The sequence below is a fragment of the Aquarana catesbeiana genome, linkage group LG05 (genome assembly GCF_042186555.1).
Source record: "Aquarana catesbeiana isolate 2022-GZ linkage group LG05, ASM4218655v1, whole genome shotgun sequence".
Taxonomy (NCBI): Eukaryota; Metazoa; Chordata; class Amphibia; order Anura; family Ranidae; genus Aquarana; species Aquarana catesbeiana.
Window position 1 is genome coordinate 608,849,187 of NC_133328.1, and position 21,683 is coordinate 608,870,869.

Here is a 21,683-nt window from a genome sequence, read left to right on the forward strand (position 1 = left end):
TTTGCTTTCTTTAATAGTCGTTTAGCTGGACTTTCAGATTACACTCTACACCACTAATATCTCATGTGTGTGTACTGTCCTATCCAGCCTGCAGGGGGAGCTGTTACCTTCCGCCCAGTTCTCTTCTTACCCGCTATGACTATGCTCTACCATTAGGAGGTTGTTAATAGCACAATAAAGCTCAGTGAAGGAAAAAAAAAAAAAAAGATGGGAAATCCTGTAGGCATGCGCAGTGGGAGGGGTCTCCGGTCCGCCATGCCGGTGATGTCAGAGGAGGTATCGGGCGGGCGGTGACGGAGTTCCTGGCCGCAGCAGGTGCGGTTGGCGGACATGGACTCGGTGCGGGCGGAGGAGGACACCGGAGGACAGTAGCCCCGGGGAAGACGGGGGGTTCCCTCACCTCACCCCGGAGACCCCCATGGCGGCCCCTCAGCGGGTGCGGGCCGTGCTGGATGTGGCCCTGCGGGTCCCTCCTGTCTTCATCATTGACGCCATATTAAACTCGGCCCATGACGCCTCTGCCGGGTACCTGGCCGTGCTGGCCCAGCTCCTCCTCACATTGCTGGGTAAGAGATACACCCTGTGTGCTGTGCTACGTACACTGCTGGAGGAGATGTGTGTATATTATATATATATCCTGTATACAAGGCTGTCACTGTGTATATCAACCCCCCCCCCCTCCCTCACTGTATATCATATCTCACTGTGTATATTAATACTGGGGTTCCCAGGATTACAGAACCTGATACAGGGGTCCCCCATGTCTGAAGATCACAGTACAGGGGTCCCCTATCTTTGTATATCCCAATACCAGGGGTCCCCCCACTGCACATCCTGATACTATGTCTTAAGAATACATTACTGGGGTCCCCCATGACAATACATTCCAATATCAGGATTCCCCATCAGTGTAAATCCCATTAATGGGGGTCCCCAGGACTGCAGATTCAATTAGCAGGGGTCCCTATGACTGTAGTTCCTGAAACTGGGGGTCCGATATATAACTGTGCTGTACTAGATCCTCCTCACAGTATACATTCCATATCATCGTCACTATACATCCCAATACACAGGGGCCCCATTCCTGTACACTGATCATTGTGTAACGTGGCCCCATACAGAGCGGGGCCACCATCCCTGTGCTGTACTACATATTCCTCACACTGCCTGATAGTCTATGGTGTCTATGTGTGTGTGTGTGTGTGTATGTGTGTGTATGTGTGTGTGTGTGTGTATGTGTGTGTGTGTGTGTATATATATATATATATATATACACACAGTATCTCACATAAGCGAGTACACCCCTCACATTTTTGCGAATAATTTTCTTCTATCTTTTCATGTGACAACACTGAAGAAATGACACTTTGCTACAATGTAAAGTAGTGAGTGTACAGCTTGTATAACAGTGTAAATTTGCTGTCCCCTCAAAATAACTCAACACACAGCCATTAATGTCTAAACCGCTGGCAACAAAAGTCAGTACACCCCTAAGTGAAAATGTCCAAATTGGGTCAAAAGTGTCAATATTTTGTGTGGCCACCATTATTTTCCAGCACCTCCTTTAACCCTCTTGGGCATGGAGTTCACCAGAGCTTCACAGGTTGTCACTGGAGTCCTCTTCCACTCCTCCATGACGACATCACAGAGCTGGTGGATGTTAGAGACCTTGCGCTCCTCCACCTTCTGTTTGGGGATGTCCCACAGATGTTCAATAGGGTTTAGGTCTGGAGACATGCTTGGCCAGTCCATCACCTTTACCCTCAGCTTCTTTAGCAAGGCAGTGGTCATCTTGGAGGTGTGTTTGGGGTCGTTATCATGTTGGAATGCTGCCCTGCGGCCCAGTCTCCAAAGGGAAGAGCTCATGCTCTGCTTCAGTATGTCACAGTACATGTTGGCATTCATGGTTCCCTCAATGAACTGTAGCTCCCCAGTGGCGGCAGCACTCATGCAGGCCCAGAATAATATATTGCGATCTTGACTAAAGTGTTTCACAATTCTTTCCATGCAAAGAATTCTCTCTGCTCTTCTGAAGCCACAGCCATCAAAAGAAAGGAAGAGAAGAACAGTCTGCCAAGAATCAAAACATTCTTTATCAGTTGAACTTAAGTATAAACATTTTGTCAATGGAAAAGCTTTTGTGTGTAAGTGAAAAAAGTTTAACCACTTAAACACTAAACCTTTTTCTGACATTCGTTGGTTTCAAGTTAAAATCATTATGTTTTTGCTAGAAAATTTACTTAGGACCCCCAAATATATATATATATAATGTATGTGTATATATTTTTAGTAGACACCCTACAGAATAAAATGGTGGTTGTTGCAATATTTTATGTCACACTGTATTTGCGCAGCGGTCTTTCAAATGAAAATTTTTTGGAAAGAATTACTTTAACGAATTAAAAAAAAACAAAAAAAACTAACCAGTAAAGTTAGCCCATTTTTTTTCTTGTATAATGTGAAAGATTTTACGTCGCGAGAATCGTGATCTTTTTATTCTAAGCAAAAAATCGTGATTCTCATTTTAGCCAGAATCGTGCAGCTCATATATATATATATTTTTGTCCAATAAAGGGAGGGGGGAAATATCTCCAATCACTGTCCTGTGCCTCATCGCCTCCCTCTGTTGGGTACAAAGATCCTGTATAGACGTCCTTGTCACAGTGTAATGCATTTCAGGGGGTCCTTCCAGCACTGTGCTGTGTACCAATTCTGTATAGAGATCAGTATATTTCACTGAATATTCCAATTCATTGGGTCCCCTCCTGACATCCACCTTAAACTACTTGATGAGAGCAATATAATTCCCCTCAGTATATATAAATGTATTACAAGGTAAGCACACAGTTCACAAACAAATAAGATTTGTGGGCAGAGCTCTCTGATATGAGGCTAAGGCCCCTTTCACACTTATTCGACTTTGCAGTCCCAAGTCGCACAACAAGTCGTACCCCATGATTTCCAATGAGTACCGTTCATATCTGTGCTGCACTACTGTGGACCGTCTTTGACTTGAGGTCCATAGACCTAAAGATTACGCAGGCATTGCTTCAAGTCAAATGAAAATTGTGCTGCTTTCAGGTCGCACAAGTGTGAAAGTTTTTCAGACTTTTGGGCATCTTTGGTGTATGTGGTTGTTTACAGGCGTTTTTCATTTTTGGCTATTTTGGGGAAAAAAAAAAACTGAAGTTTTAAACGTGGGTTACTATCTGTCACGTGAAATGGTTCAGGAGAGGTTGTAAAAATGTCCCGTGTACATTAAGCCTAAAAGCGATAGTAAACCACAAAAAAGCCATAAAAATATTCTCCCTGCAAGTTAAAAGGAACGCATATTGGCGCATTATGAGAGACTTATCTGAAAACAAAGCCCTCTAGAGCGCTGTCAGTTTCCCGCGGGGCTTCAGTCTTCACCCAGTCTTCCTTACTGGTTCATGGGCTGCAGGCATTTGACTGGCCAAGCGGCGATGAGGTCACTTCTGTGGCACAGCTCTCTATGGATGGCACGCTGTCCATTGAGAGAGCAATGCATGCGTCAGTGACATCACCAGTGCTGCTAGGACATTTTAGTCGACTAAATACGACTAAAACTAAAACAATTGCAGAAGACTAAAATGGGACTAAAACTAAAATGCCATTTTAGTCCTAAGACTAAAATTAACACTGCCTACAGGTAAGCCTTATTATAGGTTTACCAGTAGTTATAAAAGAAGAACCTTTTACTACCATTTTAGGGAGATTCAGAATTGTCACTGGGACTAAAATGTGAGAAGGAAGTCAAGCATTTGACAGTTATCACGAGAACAGGAAGAGGGGGAAAAGTTACCAATGGGGGCATCTGTTCTGGTGAAGGGAATGCCCTCACTTTGTTTTCTCTACTGAGCTGAAAGTGATGGGGGGGGGGGGGGGGGCGACCTGATAAGTTTTAATCATTTCCCTACTTTATCTATGGGGATTAAAGTTGTGTCTTTAGTTCTACTTTAAGACTAGGTTTACACTCAGTTTTCACTGCGAATTTCCAAAGCAGCTGTCCAGCAGTCCAGCTGCGGTACAGATTAAAATGTTTGGAGCCGGCGTCTCTTTAACGTTAGCTGCTTGTTAAGAAGCGGGCCGGGAAGCTGGCCGCCACGTCCATAATATATGATTCATCAGCTGTCAGAGGGGTTCCCCTACTGACAGCTGAATGTGTGAAAAAAAAACAGCATGGGGGCCCCCAACCCATACCAGGCCCTTTTCGGGTTATTGGGGCCCCCAGATCCCAGTCCCCCCCCCCCCCACACTATCTAAATGCGTATGGGGCATTGTACCCCTGCTCATTCACCTAAAAATAATGTATAAACCTTTTTTTGACAATTCCTTTGTTTTTTTTAATAATGTCCCCTGGTGTAGGTCCATCGTCGGTCATGATCAGTCAGCCTGCTCCACCATCTAGTTCCTTAAATGGCTAAGGGCACTGCCCCCTTGTGTCATCACCGACCCAGCCTACACCGTTCGGTGACGGCGTAAAGTCCCTGTGTAACAATTGGCAAAATACTTGCGTATAGATTAGGGTTGCACTGATACCGAGCATTTGCACAAGTATTTAAAGGTTAATTTGTAAAAAATAAAAATAAAAACACCAAAATAGTCAGCAACAAACAAAAAATACACTAGCTGCTGACTTTTATGTTTAATCTGTTTTTGTTGATTTTTTTTTTTTTTTTGAGATGGTACAAAACGCATAAACAAGAGTTGTAACATACCAATGAAGTATTTCAGAGGAGAGCAATCAGACTAAATCTTGTATATGCTGGTAATGTCTAGAATGGCTACAAAAACATACACAAGCCAGGATTCATATAAGTAAGACAAGCAATCCTCAGGCCATAAGTTAAAGTACATATTGGGTATGATAACAAGAGTTATAGAGGTGGAAGATGAGACAATTCTTCAATATAATACATCCAAGGTAAGGCAGTTATAGCATGCCTTTCAGACTTAAAAGTCACCACTGAAGCCTGGTGTAGCTGCTGACTTTGAATATGCGGATACTTACCTGTCCAAGGATCCAGTGCTGTCCTCACCCTAGCTGATTCTTCAATCTGCTTCGGGTCCAGGCATCGGCTTCTTAAATGCTTCCCTAACCTGCCACAGTATATATATGTCGCAGCAGGGAAGCGGTTATACCGGGATCAGGGTTGAGGCTACAAAATTAAAAATAACCCTGTCACACTTATCTGCTCTGTGCAGTTGGTTTTGCACAGAGCATCCCTGATCCTCTTCTCGGGTCCCTCGCCGGCAGCTTGCTATGGGGGCAGCCGAGCCGCAGCTCCGTGTGTCTATTCAGCACCCCCCCCCCCCATGATTGGTTAACTGACTTTGACAGCAGCGGGAGCAAATGGCACTGCTGCTGTGTCTCAGCCAATCAGGAGGCAGTGTCCCTGATGTCCGAGGCACTCTGAAGCATTGCATATAATGCATTAAGATAAAACCTTCTGCCTTTACAGCAACTTTAAGATGTGACTTTCAGACTTTTACATTGCGGTCTATGGCACTGAAGTCGCATGAAAGTCTCATCAAATTAGTGCAGGAACCTTTTTTAAAGTCCCTGTGACTTTTAAGTTGCAAAGATTTTAACGTCTTGCGTTTTAAATACATGGGCTGCGACTTGCCATGCGACTGTATGTCATGACAAGTCACACAAGTGTCAGTGGAACCTCAATGATTTTTGAGTCACAGACCTTGAACAAGCATGCAGCTGGTGAGATAGAGATGCCAAACTCCTTGTACTAGAGCACTACTAATACCAAAGCAACAACACAACAGAGCAGCAGCTAGTATTATTCAGGAGAGTCAGTAATGGCAGCCTTTGTATTTCACTTACCAGTTTCCTTTAACCACTTGAAGACCAGGCTTTTTCTGGCACTTTTTGTGTACATGTAACAAGCAGTTTTTTTTTTTGCTAGAAAATTAGCTACAACCCCCAAACATGATGGGTTTTTTTTTTTTTTTTTTTTTTTTTTTAGCAGAGGCCCTAGAGCAGTGGTTCTCAGGAACCACTTACAGGCCAGGTTTGCAAGATAACTGAAATACATCGCAGGTGATATAATTAGCTGCTCAGTGATTGCAGTATTCTAGTGTGCATCTACCCAAGGTAATACTTCAAATCTGGCCTTTTAGTGGGTCCTGAGGACAGGAGTTGAGAACCACTGACCTAGAGAATAAATTGGTGGGTTTTGCAATTTTTTTTTTTTTTTTTTTTATGTCACATGGTATTTGCGCAGCGGTTTCTTAAATACACTTTTTGCATTTTAATGCAAAAAAAAAAAAAGCATAACCCAATTTTTTTTGTAAAAGATGAAGTTACGCCAAGTAAATAAATGCCAAACATGTCGCTTTAAAATTGCGCAACGTACGTAAATGACTTAAATGGGCGATGCTTTGAAAGCCTTTACAGGTCACCACTTTAGATGAACAGAGGTGGTCTAGTGCTAAAGTTACTGGCCATGATCTGACTTTCCCGGCGATACCTCATGTGGGACGATTGCTGTGTGTATTGGGGACCGAAGCGTATGTTAACCTTTGTGTGCTAGCATGGGGCACTTTAAATTTGCTTTAATTTATATTTTTTATACTGTTGCTTTAATTTTTTTTATTGCGGTCACAAGGAATGTAAATGTCACTTCAACAGGAAGTGATGTTGGGTCATCGCTTCCGGGTTACCATAGCAGAGACCCGATCAAAGCTGATCGCGACTTTGTGTGGCTCTCTGACTAGCCGGCGTATGTGTAGGCTAGTAGCTCGGGTCCCCCGATGGGTCAGTCCAATTGCTATTACAAGAGAACTGACTGTCTGCTCTAAAAAACGGTACTGGGGTGATGCCTTCATGAAGTCAAATGATTACTAGGTATGAGATTTGGCAGCAAGTGGTTAAAGTGTATGCCCACGGGGATGTGGCCTGCACGAGAATGTGAGTGGACGCATCTCACGAGGCTCCTGCAGATATCCTTCTGTGATCCTTCCAGCACTGATCAGCTCCACATCGCCATAGCTTGTCACCCAGAGCATCGGGAAGCCTTGAGCAGTGTCTCCCGTAGTTCACCAGCCATATGATGACCCGCAAGAACCGAGAGGACGCCATGGTTTTGGTGGCCTCTGACTCCCAAGATGGCGCCCAGCAGCGACCGCCTCGTGGAGGGGACAAGCTGAAGAGTAGTGGAAGTACAGCCCCTAAACCCCCCCAAGCACCTAGGGAAGGAAAGGGACAAGCTGTACTAAACTCAGAAACTGTCAGCTGTGCTCGATCTGTCTGCAGTGGAGGACTACGTATCTCCCCTTTATCAGGACATAGTGCTGGTGCTGACATTCCTGAGGTGGATGACATACCAGGGGGTATACATGATATAACTGTAAACCCTGAAGATGGGGGTAATGTTGACTCTTCCCAACCCACCCATGGGGATATTCTGCAGGCCGTGCAGAAATTTACTGCATCCGTGGATGACTTAAAGGAACGCTTTGGCGGTTTGTGGGAAGAGGTGTCTTCTCCGCTAAGACTTGCAAAAAATAAGGGAACGCACGACTGCAGTTGAGGGCAGAATTTGTGATCTAGAGGACCAGCTCCCCCCCCTCTGCCCGTGATGCCAGAATGGCCGCACAACAGGTGGCAGCTGCCAATGACAAGGCGGACGACATAGAAAATCGGCTCCGCCGTAATGACGTGTGATGTGGGGTTGCCAGAGAAAGTGGAGGGCCGGGACCCCACCGCATTCGTTGAGCGATGGCTGATAGAGCTGTTTGGCAAGGATGCCTTTACCCCCCCAATTGCAGTGGAGAAGGCTCATCGTACCCTACCCAAACCTTTGCCACCTGGGAACCCAAAAAAAAGTGTGTGCCCAAATTTTTGTAATAGATTGGGAAATGATTGGAACCCGTCTAGATTTTGTTTATGTTGGAGAATTTGTCACTTCCTCTTAGCAGACAGGGAGCCTGCACCTGGGACACAGACAAAAAAAATAAAAATCTGGGGTTAATTTCTTTCAGTGTTATGCCTAGTTCACATCATGAGAAAATCGGATGAAAAATACAGCTTTTGGAGCGATCGTATGATAATCTGATCATTGGTATAAGGCTTTTCGAGAGGTGATCACGACAGCTCATGCAAAATTATCCAAAGGGACAAGCACAGAAACTTTTCTTGTACAATAAGAGAATGAACATTTTTTTGTAATTAGTATGGTATTTGACTATTATGAAAAAAATGTGTGACCAAGACCACGCATGCTCGGAAAAAAAAGAATTCAATACATTACATCCATTCCAAAGCTGTATTTTGTTATAGGAGAATTTTCATACGTTTAGTAACCTCTTCATTTTTCATATGAGACTTGCAGGCAAAAAAAAAAAAAACAGACGACCCATCGTCCAATATTCTTATCGTGTGTACCAGGGTTTATGTTTGGAGAGTTTAATTTGCTGTCGGGCAAAACACACAGTGGTGTTGTGCACATAACGCAAGCTGCGTGTTGTTGCAAATGTGTTGCAATATTTTTTTTTTTTTTGTGTTTTGTTTAACTTTTATGCTAACTTTAATTCTATGTTCTGCAGTGTGCAAATGCAACATGTCCACCATGACCAGCACTTTGCTGTGAATTAGAACCATAGGACATAAAGCAAATTGCTTTGTTCCTGCGTTGGGCAAGTGCTACAGAACACTCACTGGTGGTGACTGAGCCCTACTGCAGATCTAGACAACTGTAAAAATCTGACCTTTTTTTTTTTTTTTTTTTAACCGGTCATTTCTCTATCCGATACTAAGAACAAAACATTCAGGCTTGGCGTACACTTTGTCCCCCTGGGTGTGAATGCTAAAGAGAGAACTGAAGAGTGCTTTCATCATGCTACTTATTGCCTGTACAGTCTGCCTTTTTACTAATCACATTAACCTTTGGACCTCCACATTTAGCATATATTTTTCTGTGCCAGAGCTGGAGGAAGGAGTTTATGTTGCACAGAGCAAGAATACTAGAGCATTGTGGTAACACAGTGTTCTTTCAAAGTGGTCTCTGTTTAACTACTTCAATACCAGGCCTTTTACTGACACTTTGTTTACAAGTAAAAATCTGTATTTTTTGGCTAGAAAATTACTTAGAACCCCCAAACATTGTATGTGTGTGTATATATGTATATATGTATATATATATATAAAAAATTTTAATTTTTTCTTTAGCAGGAGCCCTAGAGTAATAAGCTGGTGGTAAATTTTTTTTGTCGCACTGTGTTTGCGCACCGTTTTTTCACACGCAACTTTTTTGGGGAAAAAATACACTTTAATGAATTAAGAAATAACAAAACATAAAATATACCCAATTATTTATTTATTTTTTAATATCAAAGATGCTACGCCAAGTAAATGGATACCTAACCTGTCATGCTTTAAAATTGCGCACACTCGTGGAATGGTGCCAAGCTACAGTACTTCATAGGCGACGCTTTAAAAATTTCTACCGGTTACCTGTTTGGAGTTCTAGAATTATTGCTCTTTCTGACATTCGTGGCGATACCTCACGTGTGGTGCGAACAACGTTTACATTTGTGGGAGTGACCTACGTATGCGTTCACCACTGCGCATGACCACCAGGGGCAGGGCTTTTTTTTTTAAAAGAGATATACATACACACACTTTTTTTTTTACACTGTCCCTTTTTAAAAAAATGTTTTTGATCTGTGGATCTCTGCAACTCCTCCAGAGTTACCATGGGCCTCTTGGCTGTTTCTCTGAATGCTCTCCTTCCCCGGCCTGTCAGTTTAGTTGGATGGCCATGTCTTGGGAGGTTTGCAGTTGTGCCATACTCTTTCTCTTTCCATTTTCGGATGAGGGATTGAACAGAGCTAACCTAACCCTGCTTTCAACTTCTCCACAACTTTATCCCTGACCTGTCAGGTGTGTTCCTTGGCCTTCATGATGCGGTTTGTTCACCAAGGTTCTCTAACAAACCTCTGAGGGCTTCACAGAACAGCTGTATATATACTGAGATTAAATTGCACACTAGATTTTAGTTAAGGGTATCAGAGTAAGGGGGTTTGAATACAAATGCACGCCACACTTTTCACATATTTATTTGTAAAAAAATTTGAAAACCATTTATCATTTTCCTTCCACTTCACAATTATGTGAAATCTGTGCAAAACCATTACACAAAGCAGGCAAGTGTGACATGTTTGCTATTTAAAAAATGACAATTTTTTTATCTTTTTCTGTGTGTTTTTTTTTTTTTTTTTTTTTTTTTCATACTGTGACCAGAACAATGCCATTTTATTATAGTACCACTATGGGGAGTTGACCAGGATTTATTTCTTTATTTTTTTACATACTATGCTTGCAGTGAATTTCATTGCTATAAGCACATATTTTTACTGAATGACCGTGTGTAGACACTGAGTATTGTTGTGACTAGCTGTGATTGGCCACAGCTAATCACATGGTACAAATGGGCTTTTATTGGCCCTGTCTGTACCATGTGATCGCTGTGGCCAATCACAGCTAGCAACACAATTGTACACAATGGCATGAAAGGAAGCCATTCATTATTTACAATTGTCATGTGATCTGCTGTGATTGGTCACATGGCACCAGCAGCAGGCCTGTTCAGTCATCAGCTGTGTATGGTGGACACAGTGGGTGACAGATTGCGTGGGAGCGTGGCCCATTCTCAGGAGGACATCCTCCCAGAACAATAGGATTCCTGCCCGACCGTCATTTTACAATGGTGCGGGTGGAAAGCAGTTTGAAAAAAAAAAAAAGCCATTAAAGTGGAGTTCCACCCAAAAAAATGTCATTAATGTACATGAAATAAATAAAAAAAAAAACATTTGGAGAAATTTTTTTTTTTTTTTTTTTTTACCTTTCTATGCCTGTTGCTATGTGGTCCCTTGAAATCTGCCTCCTTCAGCGCCTGGGCTCCTGACGTCACTTCCCTCGGCGCCGGAAGGGAGATCACCTCTCCCCCCCCTCCCTCTGGGAGGGACTATCTGGGACTATCTGGGATTATCTGGGACACGTCACACAGGTCCCAGATGATTGCGCGGCCCGTCACGGCGTGCGGCTCGCCACAGCTGGGCGCCCAGTTACAATGCCAGCGCCGCCGAGTGGAGGGGGAGACTAGCGGAGCTTCGTTCCCCCGCATCGCTGGACCCTGGGACAAGTAAGTGTCCGATTATCAAGTCAGCAGCTGCAGTATTTGTAGTTGCTGACTTAAATTTTTGTTTTTTAAGCGGAACTCCGTTTTAATATTACTTTAAAGTGGGGTTCCACCCAAAAAAACAAACATATCTAAAAAATTCTAAAAAAAAAAAAAAAAAACATTTGGATATTTTTTTTTTTTTTTTTTACTCTCCTCTAAATGCCTGTTGCTAGGTGGTCCCTTGTAGTCTGCCCCTTCCTCTGCCTGGGCTGGTGACATCACTTCCCCCTGGCACAGGAAGGGCTCGGCTCTTCTCCCTCCCGTCAATCATCTGGGACCCATTACAGGTCCCAGGTGATTGAGCGGCCAATCGCGGCGCCGCTCGCGCATGCGCAGTGGGTGCCAGGCTGTGAAGCCACAGCCCGGCGCCCACAGTTGAAATGCCGACGAGCGGAGGGGGGGACGAGCGGGGCTTCGATCCCCCGCATCGCTGGACCCAGGGACAGGTAAGTGTCCAATTAAAGGTCAGCAGCTGCAGTATTTGTAGCTGCTGACTTTTAATTTTTTTTTTTTTTTTTTTAATGCCTGCCTGGGTGGAACTCCTCTTTAAGGCTCCAGGGCTGATAAACTTGTCTACTTAGTTTACTTTCCTTTTTTCTAAAATTTAGTTTTGCCCTTAAAATGCTTTATTTTCCTTTATAAATCAGTAAACACTCAGCCCTCGTTCACACTGCCAGTGCCGTTGCTGGCAATAGGCATGCAATTTGACATGTCAAATCGGCCCGGTGTGAACGGGGGCTTAATCACAACTTGCAATGGATAACAATAAAATGGACCTTCATTCAGGAAAACTGGATCGGGTGGGGGGGGGAGCTGTAAAAGACTTTCAGGCAGTCGGCAGATTGGCCTTTACAAGCTCTGCGGTGCCTAAAAATGCTGAGCAACGCATGTGCAGAGCAGGGTGAGACAGTGTATTACTGGATTTTAAACAGTATAGGCACTTCTCTTTAACCACTTAAGGACTAGCCTCGTTTTGGATTTTAGGTGTTTACGTGTTTAAAACAGGTTTTTTTTGCTAGAAAATTACTTAGAACCCCCAAACATTATATATTGTTTTTTTTCTAACACCCTAGAGAATAAAATGGCGGTCATTGAAATACTTTTTTTTTGCACCGTATTTGCGCAGCGGTCTTATAAGCGCACTTTTTTTGAAAAAAAAAATCACTTTTTTGAATAAAAAAAATAAGACAACATTAAAGTTAGCCCAATTTTTTTTTATATTGTGAAATATAATGTTACGCCAAGTAAATTCATACCCAACATGTCACGCTTCAAAATTGCGCCTGCTCGTGGAATGGCGTCAAACTTTTACCCTTAAAAATCTCCATAGGCGACGTTAAAAAAAATTCTAAGGGTTGCATGTTTTGCGCTACAGAGGAGGTCTAGGGCTAGAATTATTGCTCTCGCTCTTCCGGTCGCAGCGATACCTCACATGTATGCATTCGCTTCTGCGCGTGAGCTCGTCGGGACGGGGGGTGGGGGGGTTTAAAAATTTTTTTTTTTTTATTATTTATTTTACAATATTTTATTTTTACACTGTTTAAAAAAAAAAATGGTGTCACTTTTATTCCTATTACAAGGAACGTAAACATCCCTTGTAATAGAAAAAAGCATGACAGTCCTCTTAAATATGACATCTGGGGTCAAAAAGTCCTCAGATCTCATATTCTGACTAAAATGCAAAAAAAATAAAAAATGCCTTTTTAAGAAAAGTGGGCGGAGCTGACGTAATGACATCGCTTCAGCCGTCCAATGGTATGGAGACGGGTGGCGGCCATCTTGGCCTCACTCGTCTCCATACCCAGTCACAGAAAGGTCCCGTTCGCCTCCGCCGCTACCGACGGCTCCGGTAAGCGACGGAGGGCGCGGGAGAGCGGCGGGAGGGGGGGTGGCACCTCTCCCGCCGCCGATAACGGTGATCTCGCGGCGAATCTGCCGCAGAGACCACCATTATCGTACACAGAACCGGCTCCTGTAAAGATAGATGCCTCGGTTGTGGCAGCAGCTGCTGCCGTTACCGAGATTTCCATCTTCAAAGTGCCGACCTATATGTACAGGAGCCAGTCGGTAAGTGGTTAATGTTTTACATAGCTATACCTGCAAAAGGGGCCAGTCTGAAGTGATCTAGCAGGACTTCATTTTCTTACTAAACTTCCACTAATGAAATGAGTAAATGGGTGGTATAGTCACTTTGCTCTTTAACCACTTCCGGACCAGCCGCCGCAGTTATACTGCGGCAGGTTGCCTCCCCTGCGCGAAAACACGGGCTATACGTCGGCTCGTGGGGTCCGGACAGCAGGCACGCGTGCGCTGCACAATGGGGGGTGCAAACGATGCTCGTGGCAGTGGTTTCAAAATTGTCCGATGTGTCCGCCATAATGTCACAGTCATGATAAAAATTGCAGGTCGCCGCCATTACTAGTAAAAAAAAAAAAAAAAAAAAATCATACAAATTCTATAAATCTATCCCCTATATTGTAGACACTATAACTTTTGCGCAAGCCAATCAATATACGCTTATTGTGATTTTTTTTTTTTTTTTTTATAAAATATATGTAGAAGAAAAGATATCCGCCTAAACTGAGGAAAAATTATCTTTTTTAAAAAAAACAGGAATATCTATTATAGCAAAAAGTTCAAAATATTGTGTTTTTTTTTTTTTTTTTCAAAAATGTTGCGCTTTGTTTATAGCGCAAAAAATAAAAACTGCAGAGGTGATAAAATACCACCAAAAAAAAAGCTCTATTTGTGGGAAAAAAAGGACGTCAATTTTGTTTGGGTACAATGCCGCACGACCAGGCAATTGTCAAAGTGAGGCAGTGCCGAATCGCAAAAAACAATCTGGTCCGGAAGGCGGTAAAATCTTCTGAGGCTAAAGTGGTTAAAATAATTAATAACATGGAGCATTGTAGTTTTTCTGGTGGTTGGTATGAGAAATATTCCTTTGTAGGACATGCTTGACTGAAGTGTTATTTTCGTGGCTCCATTTTTCTTTGTTACATCATTCCTGGTTTATGAAACTTTAAGAACCTGTCTTGTCACTTATTTAAAGTGATTGTAAAGTTTTTATAATTTTTTTTTATATATATAAAATACCAAGCATGTTATAATTGCCTGCTCTGTGCAATTGTTCTGCACAGAGAAGCTCCGATCATCTTCTAGGGTCCCCCACAGGCGATCCTGGCTCCTCCTCTTTGGTTATGCCCCCATAAAAAAACAACTTTTATGGCGGTCCTCGTGCGGGCTTGCTCCTGGACCACCCTGTCTGGATCTATTGACAAAGACAGCGTGGCTCAGCGCTACCTCCTGCTGCCTTGTCACAGAATTGGATTGACAATGGCTTCTGCTGCTATCAGTCGGCCCTGTGAGGAGGGAGACAGCGGAGAGAGACGCTGCTCTCAGGCACAGCGCTGCATTAAAATCTGACACGGGTGAGTATAAGGGGGCAAGAGGGGATCCTGTGACACAGGGATTTTTTTTTTTTTTTTTTTGCCTTAATGCATAGAATTCATTAGGGCGAAAAACCTTTGGGCTTTAGAACCACTTTAAATCTGCTTCTGCTATCACAGTGTATAGAAAACAAGAATTTCTTTGAAGGCTGAGATATCGTTCTTTTGTTAGAAATTGATGAAAAAGGCACATTCTATAAAAGTGGAAGGGTGAAGTGGAGGAGTTGCCGGTAGTAACAAAACAGGAATTTGCTTTCATTGTTTGTTTGAATTGTGGGGCAGTGCCCGTGGTAATTGTCTCAGATTGTTTTTGGCAGCACCTTCCTCTCCCTCCACCTTAGTATTATGGCAAAAGGTCATCGATACCTTAACAGATCTGCGCCACTCTAGTTTTTCATTCACGTTACATTGGAGTTGAATAAAGTGTCCTGCGGTACCTGGATGCAGAGGTCATTAATGCCCAGGCCAGCATGCTGGTTTACTTGACCATAGCCCTAATATTAATTTGCATACAGGAAGTCCCCGAGTTGCGAACGACTCCTACTTACGAACGGGGCGGCGGGCACATTCGACGGACACTTTTCGACGGAACATCGGAAAACGACATATCTGCCGTTCTGCCCATGCTGTTCCGACTTACGAACATTTTCGACTTAACAAACCTGCAGTCCCTAGCCCGTTCGTAACTCGGGGACTGCCTGTACCTGCAAATTCATAATACTTTTTTCCCCTCACTGTATGTTCTTAAAAATATATATTTTTTTTCCCCTTCTGATTTTGTATGTTTGCCCACTGACAAAGAAATGATCAGTCTATAATTTTAATGGTAGGTTTATTAACATTGAGAGACAGAATAACAAAAATATCCAGAAAAATGCATTTAACAAAAAAGTTATTAATTTGCATTTTAATGAGTGAAATAAGTATTTGACCCCTTCGCAAAACCCTTGTTGGTAATCGGAGGTCAGACATTTCTTTTAGTTAGCCACCGGGTTTGTACACGCCTCAGGAGGGAATTTGTCCCACTCCTCTTTGTAGATCCTCATTAAAGAGGAACTGCGTCTGCTCACATAACTTGTAATAAAAAAAACCTCTTTGTCACTCTGAAGCTTCCCTCCAACCACTTTGCATATTTTATATATACTGTGATTCTTTACTTGCCAAATATGCTGCAGAAATCTCCCACTGAGTCTGGCTGCAGCCATTTTAACTGGGCAGCTGAAGCTGTTGCCTGTTCACTTCCTGGATTTGCAGAGGCACACCTCCAGCCCTGCAGCTCTCATTGGCCCTCTTATGACTCACCCCCCCCCTCCCTTCCTGGCAAACTCTCTCGGGAGAGAGTTCTGTTCATGATGTCATAAGCCTAGGCTAATGACCAAACAAGAAACAGGAAGTGGGCTGTATAAGGTATTTACTGGCAGAAAAAAAATGTTTTACTATCCAAACAACAAGGGCAGATTTAATAGATGTAAAGTTGAAAAAATTACTGAAGGTCCGCTTTAAGTTTTCGAGGCTGACGTTTGGTAACTCGAATTTTCAGTTCTCTCCACATATTTTCTATGGGATTAAGCTCGGAGACTGGCTAGGCCACTCCGGGACCCTAATGTGCTTGAGACACTCCTTTGTTGCGTTGGCCACAAGTCATTGGGTCATTGTCATGCTGGAAGACCCATCCACGACCCATTTTCAATGTCCTGGCTGAGGGAAGGAGATTCTCACTCAAGATTTAACGGTACATGGCCCCATCCATCGTCCTTTTTGATGCGGTGAAGTTGTCCTGTCCCCTTAGCAGAGAAGCACCCACAAAGCGTAATGTTTCCACCTCCTATGTTTGACGTTGGGGATGGTGTTCTTTGGGTCATAGGCAGCATTCCTCCTCCTCAAAACGCAGCGAGTTGAGATGCCAAGGAGCTCGAATTTGGTCTCATCCGACCACAACACTTTCACCCAGTTCTCTGAATTGGAGCTGCACGATTAATCATTAAGGAATAGAAATCTCGATTCTACCTCCCTCCTGATCTTAAAACAGCATTTCCCTGTTTCTATGTAACAAGTGCAGACTTCTCTGCTCACTTCTGACAGCTGACAAAAAAAACATCCCGGCAGCATGTTAAGTTTATCTAAACATCAGTTTAACCACTTAAAGGGTAAGTTCACCTATACAGAACAATCTGTAAGGTGAACTTACACAGGACCCCCTCCTCAACCCCCCCACCCCCAAGTCCCTGCAGCAGGGTGATCTCCCGTTCTGAGCCCTGCTATCGTCGCCTCAACGGGCCGGGGCTTAGAAATTCCCTCGGCTTAAAGTGGAGTTCCACCCAAAAATGGAACTTCCGCTTTTCCGGTCCCTTCCCCCTCCGGTGTCACATTTGCCACTTTTCGAGGGGGGGGGGGGGGCAGATACCTGTATAATACAGGTATTTGCTCCCACTTCCGGCGTTAGATCGCCGAAGATTATGCGGTAATCTACACCATGTCCAGCCCCTCCTCTGCCCCCCCCCCCGGCTGTCTTCTGGGATACACACAGATCCTAGAAGACAGCAGGGACCCGTGAGGACACTCAGCGCGACATGCGCAGTAGGGAACCAAGCTGTGAAGCTGCAAGGCTTCACTTCCCGATTCCCTTACCGAAGATTCTGGTGCCTGCACTCAGGAGCCTAAGGGACAGATCGGCTTTGGGTGAGGACATTGCGGGCACCCTGGACAGGTAAGTGTCTTAATATTAAAAGTCAGCAGCTGCAGTATTTGTAGCTGCTGACTTTTCATTTTTTTCCCCGGAAGAACTCCGCTTTGATCTCCAAAACGTCCCCCATCAGGAGGGATGTTTCGGAGCATTCTAATTGGTCGGCACCGTCACATGGGCGGTGCCAACCAATCAGATCCCACATAGCCCGTCCTGTCAGCGGGGAAGAAGTAAAGAGAATGCCAAGGAGATTTGTGCATGAAGCCACACAGATGTCTATCGAGTAGCACCTGAAATCGTGCTGACCTTGCTACTTTGAAATTGCGCTACTTCAAATGAAGTAGCACGATTTCAAAGTAGCATCAATGTGAACCAGGGCTAAAAGTTCTTTACCTGCCTGTGCTCCTTGCGCGCACTCAGCTCAGTGTACAATTTTGGCAATGCAGAGATGAATAAACTCCCGCACGAGTGATGTCATCCCAGCCAAGACAATGCATATGGCCAAAGGTCAGTAACTGGAAGCTGAATCGTCAAAAGACCGTGGAATATTATATTATATTATATTATATATATATATATATAACCCAACAGGTGTTGTGTTTAACTATTTCCCACTTTTGGCCTTGGATAAATTTATTTTGTAATTTGGTAAAATTAAAGTGTTTGTAATCCATTGACAGACAGCGGGATGCGGCCTTGACCTTGTCTTAAACTTGAAAACAAGACAAACATCTCAGCATTTTTAGCAAAGGTTATTCTAATAATGCTTGTGTGATCTACAGACACTAGAATAGTTGATCCTCCTAAAAATACTGAAACCCAATCCTTATGTTGCATTGAATATTGCACTCAAGTAAACCTTACAGTCATTCAGTTTGTTCTCACGTAAAACATTGTTGTGTGATGTGCATAAAATATTGGTTGCTATCCTTGGCTAATAGCTGTCTCTTTTTTTCGTTTTGCAGGTATCCTGGCATCTATCGTTGTGCTGGTGTTATCACGTAGAGCGCTTTTCAAATTTTACACCATCAGTATGGCCCTTGTGATTGCTGCAACTTCAGTGTTGGTTAATTATTATACCATTTTGCACATGAACTCCAACTCTGCTTATAAAGTGGAACTCCTTCCTGCCAGCGGCCCATCGCTATGGATGCCACTAGTTGTCTTACAGCTCATATTTGGTATTGGTTTTGTCACATTGCTGGAGGTCCAGTCCACCTACTCCCAGCTCATCATAGTGGATCTTATAGTCCCCAGTGTTGGGTTTGTCCTAGAACTTCCAGCTGATGTTCAAGAGACCTTAGTTATTATTTCTGGCCTTGTGCTTGCCATTTATACTACAGTATGCCTGTTGCTCAGGTTTAAGTGGTTCTATTATTCCACAAAATATACAGTGCTCCTGCTCAAACATATGTACCAGGTTTATGGAATACAAGTGATGATTGAAGATGCCTGGAAGAAGATTCATTTTCCTGATGTGCTTCGAGTGTTCTGGCTGACCAGGTTGGCCACCCAAGCTGTATTTTTAGTCTACATGGTGAAAGTGTCAAGTGCCAATGCTGGAGAGGCATCTTACTTTTTAGCTTGGAGTGACTTTTGGGAACTTGTCTGCACCCTCATCATTAGTGGTTGTGATTCCACATTAACTGTGTTGGGTATGAGTGCGGTGATTTCGTCTATGGCACACTATCTGGGACTAGGAATACTGGCCTTTATTGGCTCTACCGAAGAAGAGGACAAACGTCTGGGTTTTGTTGCTCCCGTTTTGTTTTTTATACTCGCCCTGCAAACTGGCCTGAGTGGTTTACAGCCTGAAGAAAGACTCATACGCCTCTGTCGAAATATGTGCCTTTTGTTGACGGCTATCTTACATTTTATCCATGGAATGACCGACCCAGTGTTAATGTCACTCAGTGCCTCCCACGTGTCTTCTTTCCGTAGGCATTTCCCAGTGCTCTTGGTTTCGGCCTTTCTTTTTGTGCTTCCAGTCCTGCTCAGCTGCGTCTTGTGGCATTTTTATGTCCTGAATACCTGGCTGTTTGCTGTCACGGCCTTCTGTGTCGAACTTTGTATGAAAGTAATTGTCTCTCTGACTGTGTACACACTGTTTATGATCGATGGCCACTACAGTGTAGTGTGGGAGAAGCTGGACGACTACGTTTACTACGTGCGCTCAACTGGCAGTATCATTGAGTTTATTTTTGGAGTGATCATGTTTGGCAACGGAGCCTACACAATGATGTTTGAGTCAGGAAGCAAAATCCGAGCCTGCATGATGTGTCTTCATGCCTACTTCAATATATACCTTCAAGCAAAGAACGGGTGGAAGACGTTTGTCAACCGTAGGACGGCTGTCAAGAAGATCAACTCGCTACCTGAAGTGAATGTTTCTGAAGGGAATGAAATAGACGACGTCTGCGCTATCTGCTATCAGGAGTTCCGCACTTCTGCCCGCGTTACGCCCTGTCATCATTATTTTCATGCACTTTGCCTTCGTAAGTGGCTGTACATTCAAGATACCTGCCCGATGTGCCATCAGAAAGTATATATTGACGAGGAGCCAAAAGAGAGCTCAGCCTTTTCTAACAACAATGGAAATATTGCCCCCAATGAAGAACCCATTCCAGATATTGGAGATGGGGAGCTGGAGCAGGAGCTGAATGACCATGATCTTAGCGATGATGAGGAGGAGGAAGAGGAATGGACAGCCGAACAGCACCATTTAGCCACCGACGAGGAAGAATTTATCAATGACGTTCACGCATTGGGGGACTGAACCTTATTTATTTGTTTCTCTTTGCTTTTGTGTGTCAATACAAAAACATCAAAGGATGGGTCTTCTGATGTGTGTTTTTTTTTTTTTTTTCCCTTTAGTCCTCTAAAGTATAACTAAAGGCAAGATTATTATTATTTTATTTTTTTGGATAGAGTGGTAAAGGGGATAGGTCAGGTTTTTATTGCTGTCTGTCACCTTTAGAGAAATTCGTCCTCTGTAATTGTTCTGATAACCAGTGTAATTTGGAATGGTAAAACCTAAATTTTAGGTTGTCTCCAGAAAGAAATGGAGGAGAAATGTTCCACTGGGAACACTTGTTCCCATGACAGCTGTCTAAGGGACTTTCCCTCACATTGGAAGGATATCTTTCCACTTCAGGCCTCTTTCACATGAAGTGTTTACATCCATGCCCCGAGCAGGACACAGCCGCTGCTCCAAATGTATCATCTATGCCCCGAGCAGGACACAGCCGCCGCTGCTGTAAATGTATCATCCATGCCCCCAGCAGGACACAGCCGCTGCTGCAATGCATCATCCATGCCCCGAGCAGAACACAGCTGCTGCTCCAAATATATCATCCATGCCCCGAGCAGAACACAGCCACTGCTGCAAATGTATCATCCATGCCCCGAGCAGGACACAGCCGCTGCTGCTGCTGCTGCAAATGTATCATCCATGCCCCGAGCAGTCGCTGCTGCTGCAAATGTATCATCCATGCCCCGAGCAGGACACAGCCGCTGCTCCAAATATATCATCCATGCCCCGAGCAGGACACAGCCGCTGCTCCAAATATATCATCCATGCCCCGAGCAGGACACAGACGCTGCTCCAAATGTATCATCCATGCGGGTGTACGGCCCCAAACGCACCCAAGATGAGTTCGGGAACACACACCCACACAAATGTCATTTTGGGACACAGCAGCTGTGTCCGTGCAGCCGCTATATCCCTATAGGCATGCATCCCCCATGCCAGCAAAACATGACCCTGCATGGGACATGGATGTAATCAGCCCATGTGAGTGAGGCCTTAAAGGAGAAGGAAGTGAAATCTCCCTAATGAGACAGATTGCTGACAAACCTGACCATGGTTGTAACCAATCCCTACTCGATCCTAAAATACAGTGTTTGGCTTTAGATATACTTTAACTCTGAAAGCACAATCAGAATCTTGAAGCAAGGCCTGGATGGATAGTGTCTAAGTGCTATTGTAAATATATTTCTTGGTCTCTTTTGTGACCTAATTAAAATGTGTACATTCTTGTACATGGAATAAAAAAAAAGTTGATTTTGCATTACTTGCTTTCTTGAGAGCCCATTAAACTGTTGCATACACTTTTACTGGTGGTGAGGCCAGCCCTTGAGAATATGGGTGTCTCTCTTGGCATAGCATACATAAGCAAATGTGCAACCTGTGGCTTTTTGGTTGATGAATACTGCAAGCCACATCATGCCTTGTTTAGAATATGTAAGGGCCATGCTGGGTCCTGAAGTTATTTAGATGCCAGAAGCCATAGATTGCTCTGTTGAGCAAGTTGGGGCAGAACTCAAAGTTTA

The 21,683-nt window shown here is 43.7% G+C and overlaps 1 protein-coding gene across 1 annotated transcript; it reads left to right on the forward strand.

Moving 5' to 3' along the window:
• Positions 1–210: 210 nt before the first annotated feature.
• On the forward strand, positions 211–21,419 carry RNF139 (ring finger protein 139). Its single transcript, XM_073632225.1, has 2 exons — positions 211–566; positions 18,317–21,419. The coding sequence occupies exons 1-2, from the start codon at positions 419–421 to the stop codon at positions 20,125–20,127; spliced, it is 1,959 nt and encodes a 652-aa protein (XP_073488326.1). The 5' UTR covers positions 211–418; the 3' UTR covers positions 20,128–21,419.
• Positions 21,420–21,683: the final 264 nt, after the last annotated feature.

Excerpts from the sequence above, each read along its gene's own strand:
- RNF139 (XM_073632225.1), top strand. The coding sequence starts at position 419 with ATGGCGGCCCCTCAGCGGGTGCGGGCCGTGCTGGATGTGGCCCTGCGG. Across the intron at positions 567-18,316 it reads GCTCCTCCTCACATTGCTGG|GTATCCTGGCATCTATCGTT; the intron begins GTAAGAGATACA and ends TTCGTTTTGCAG.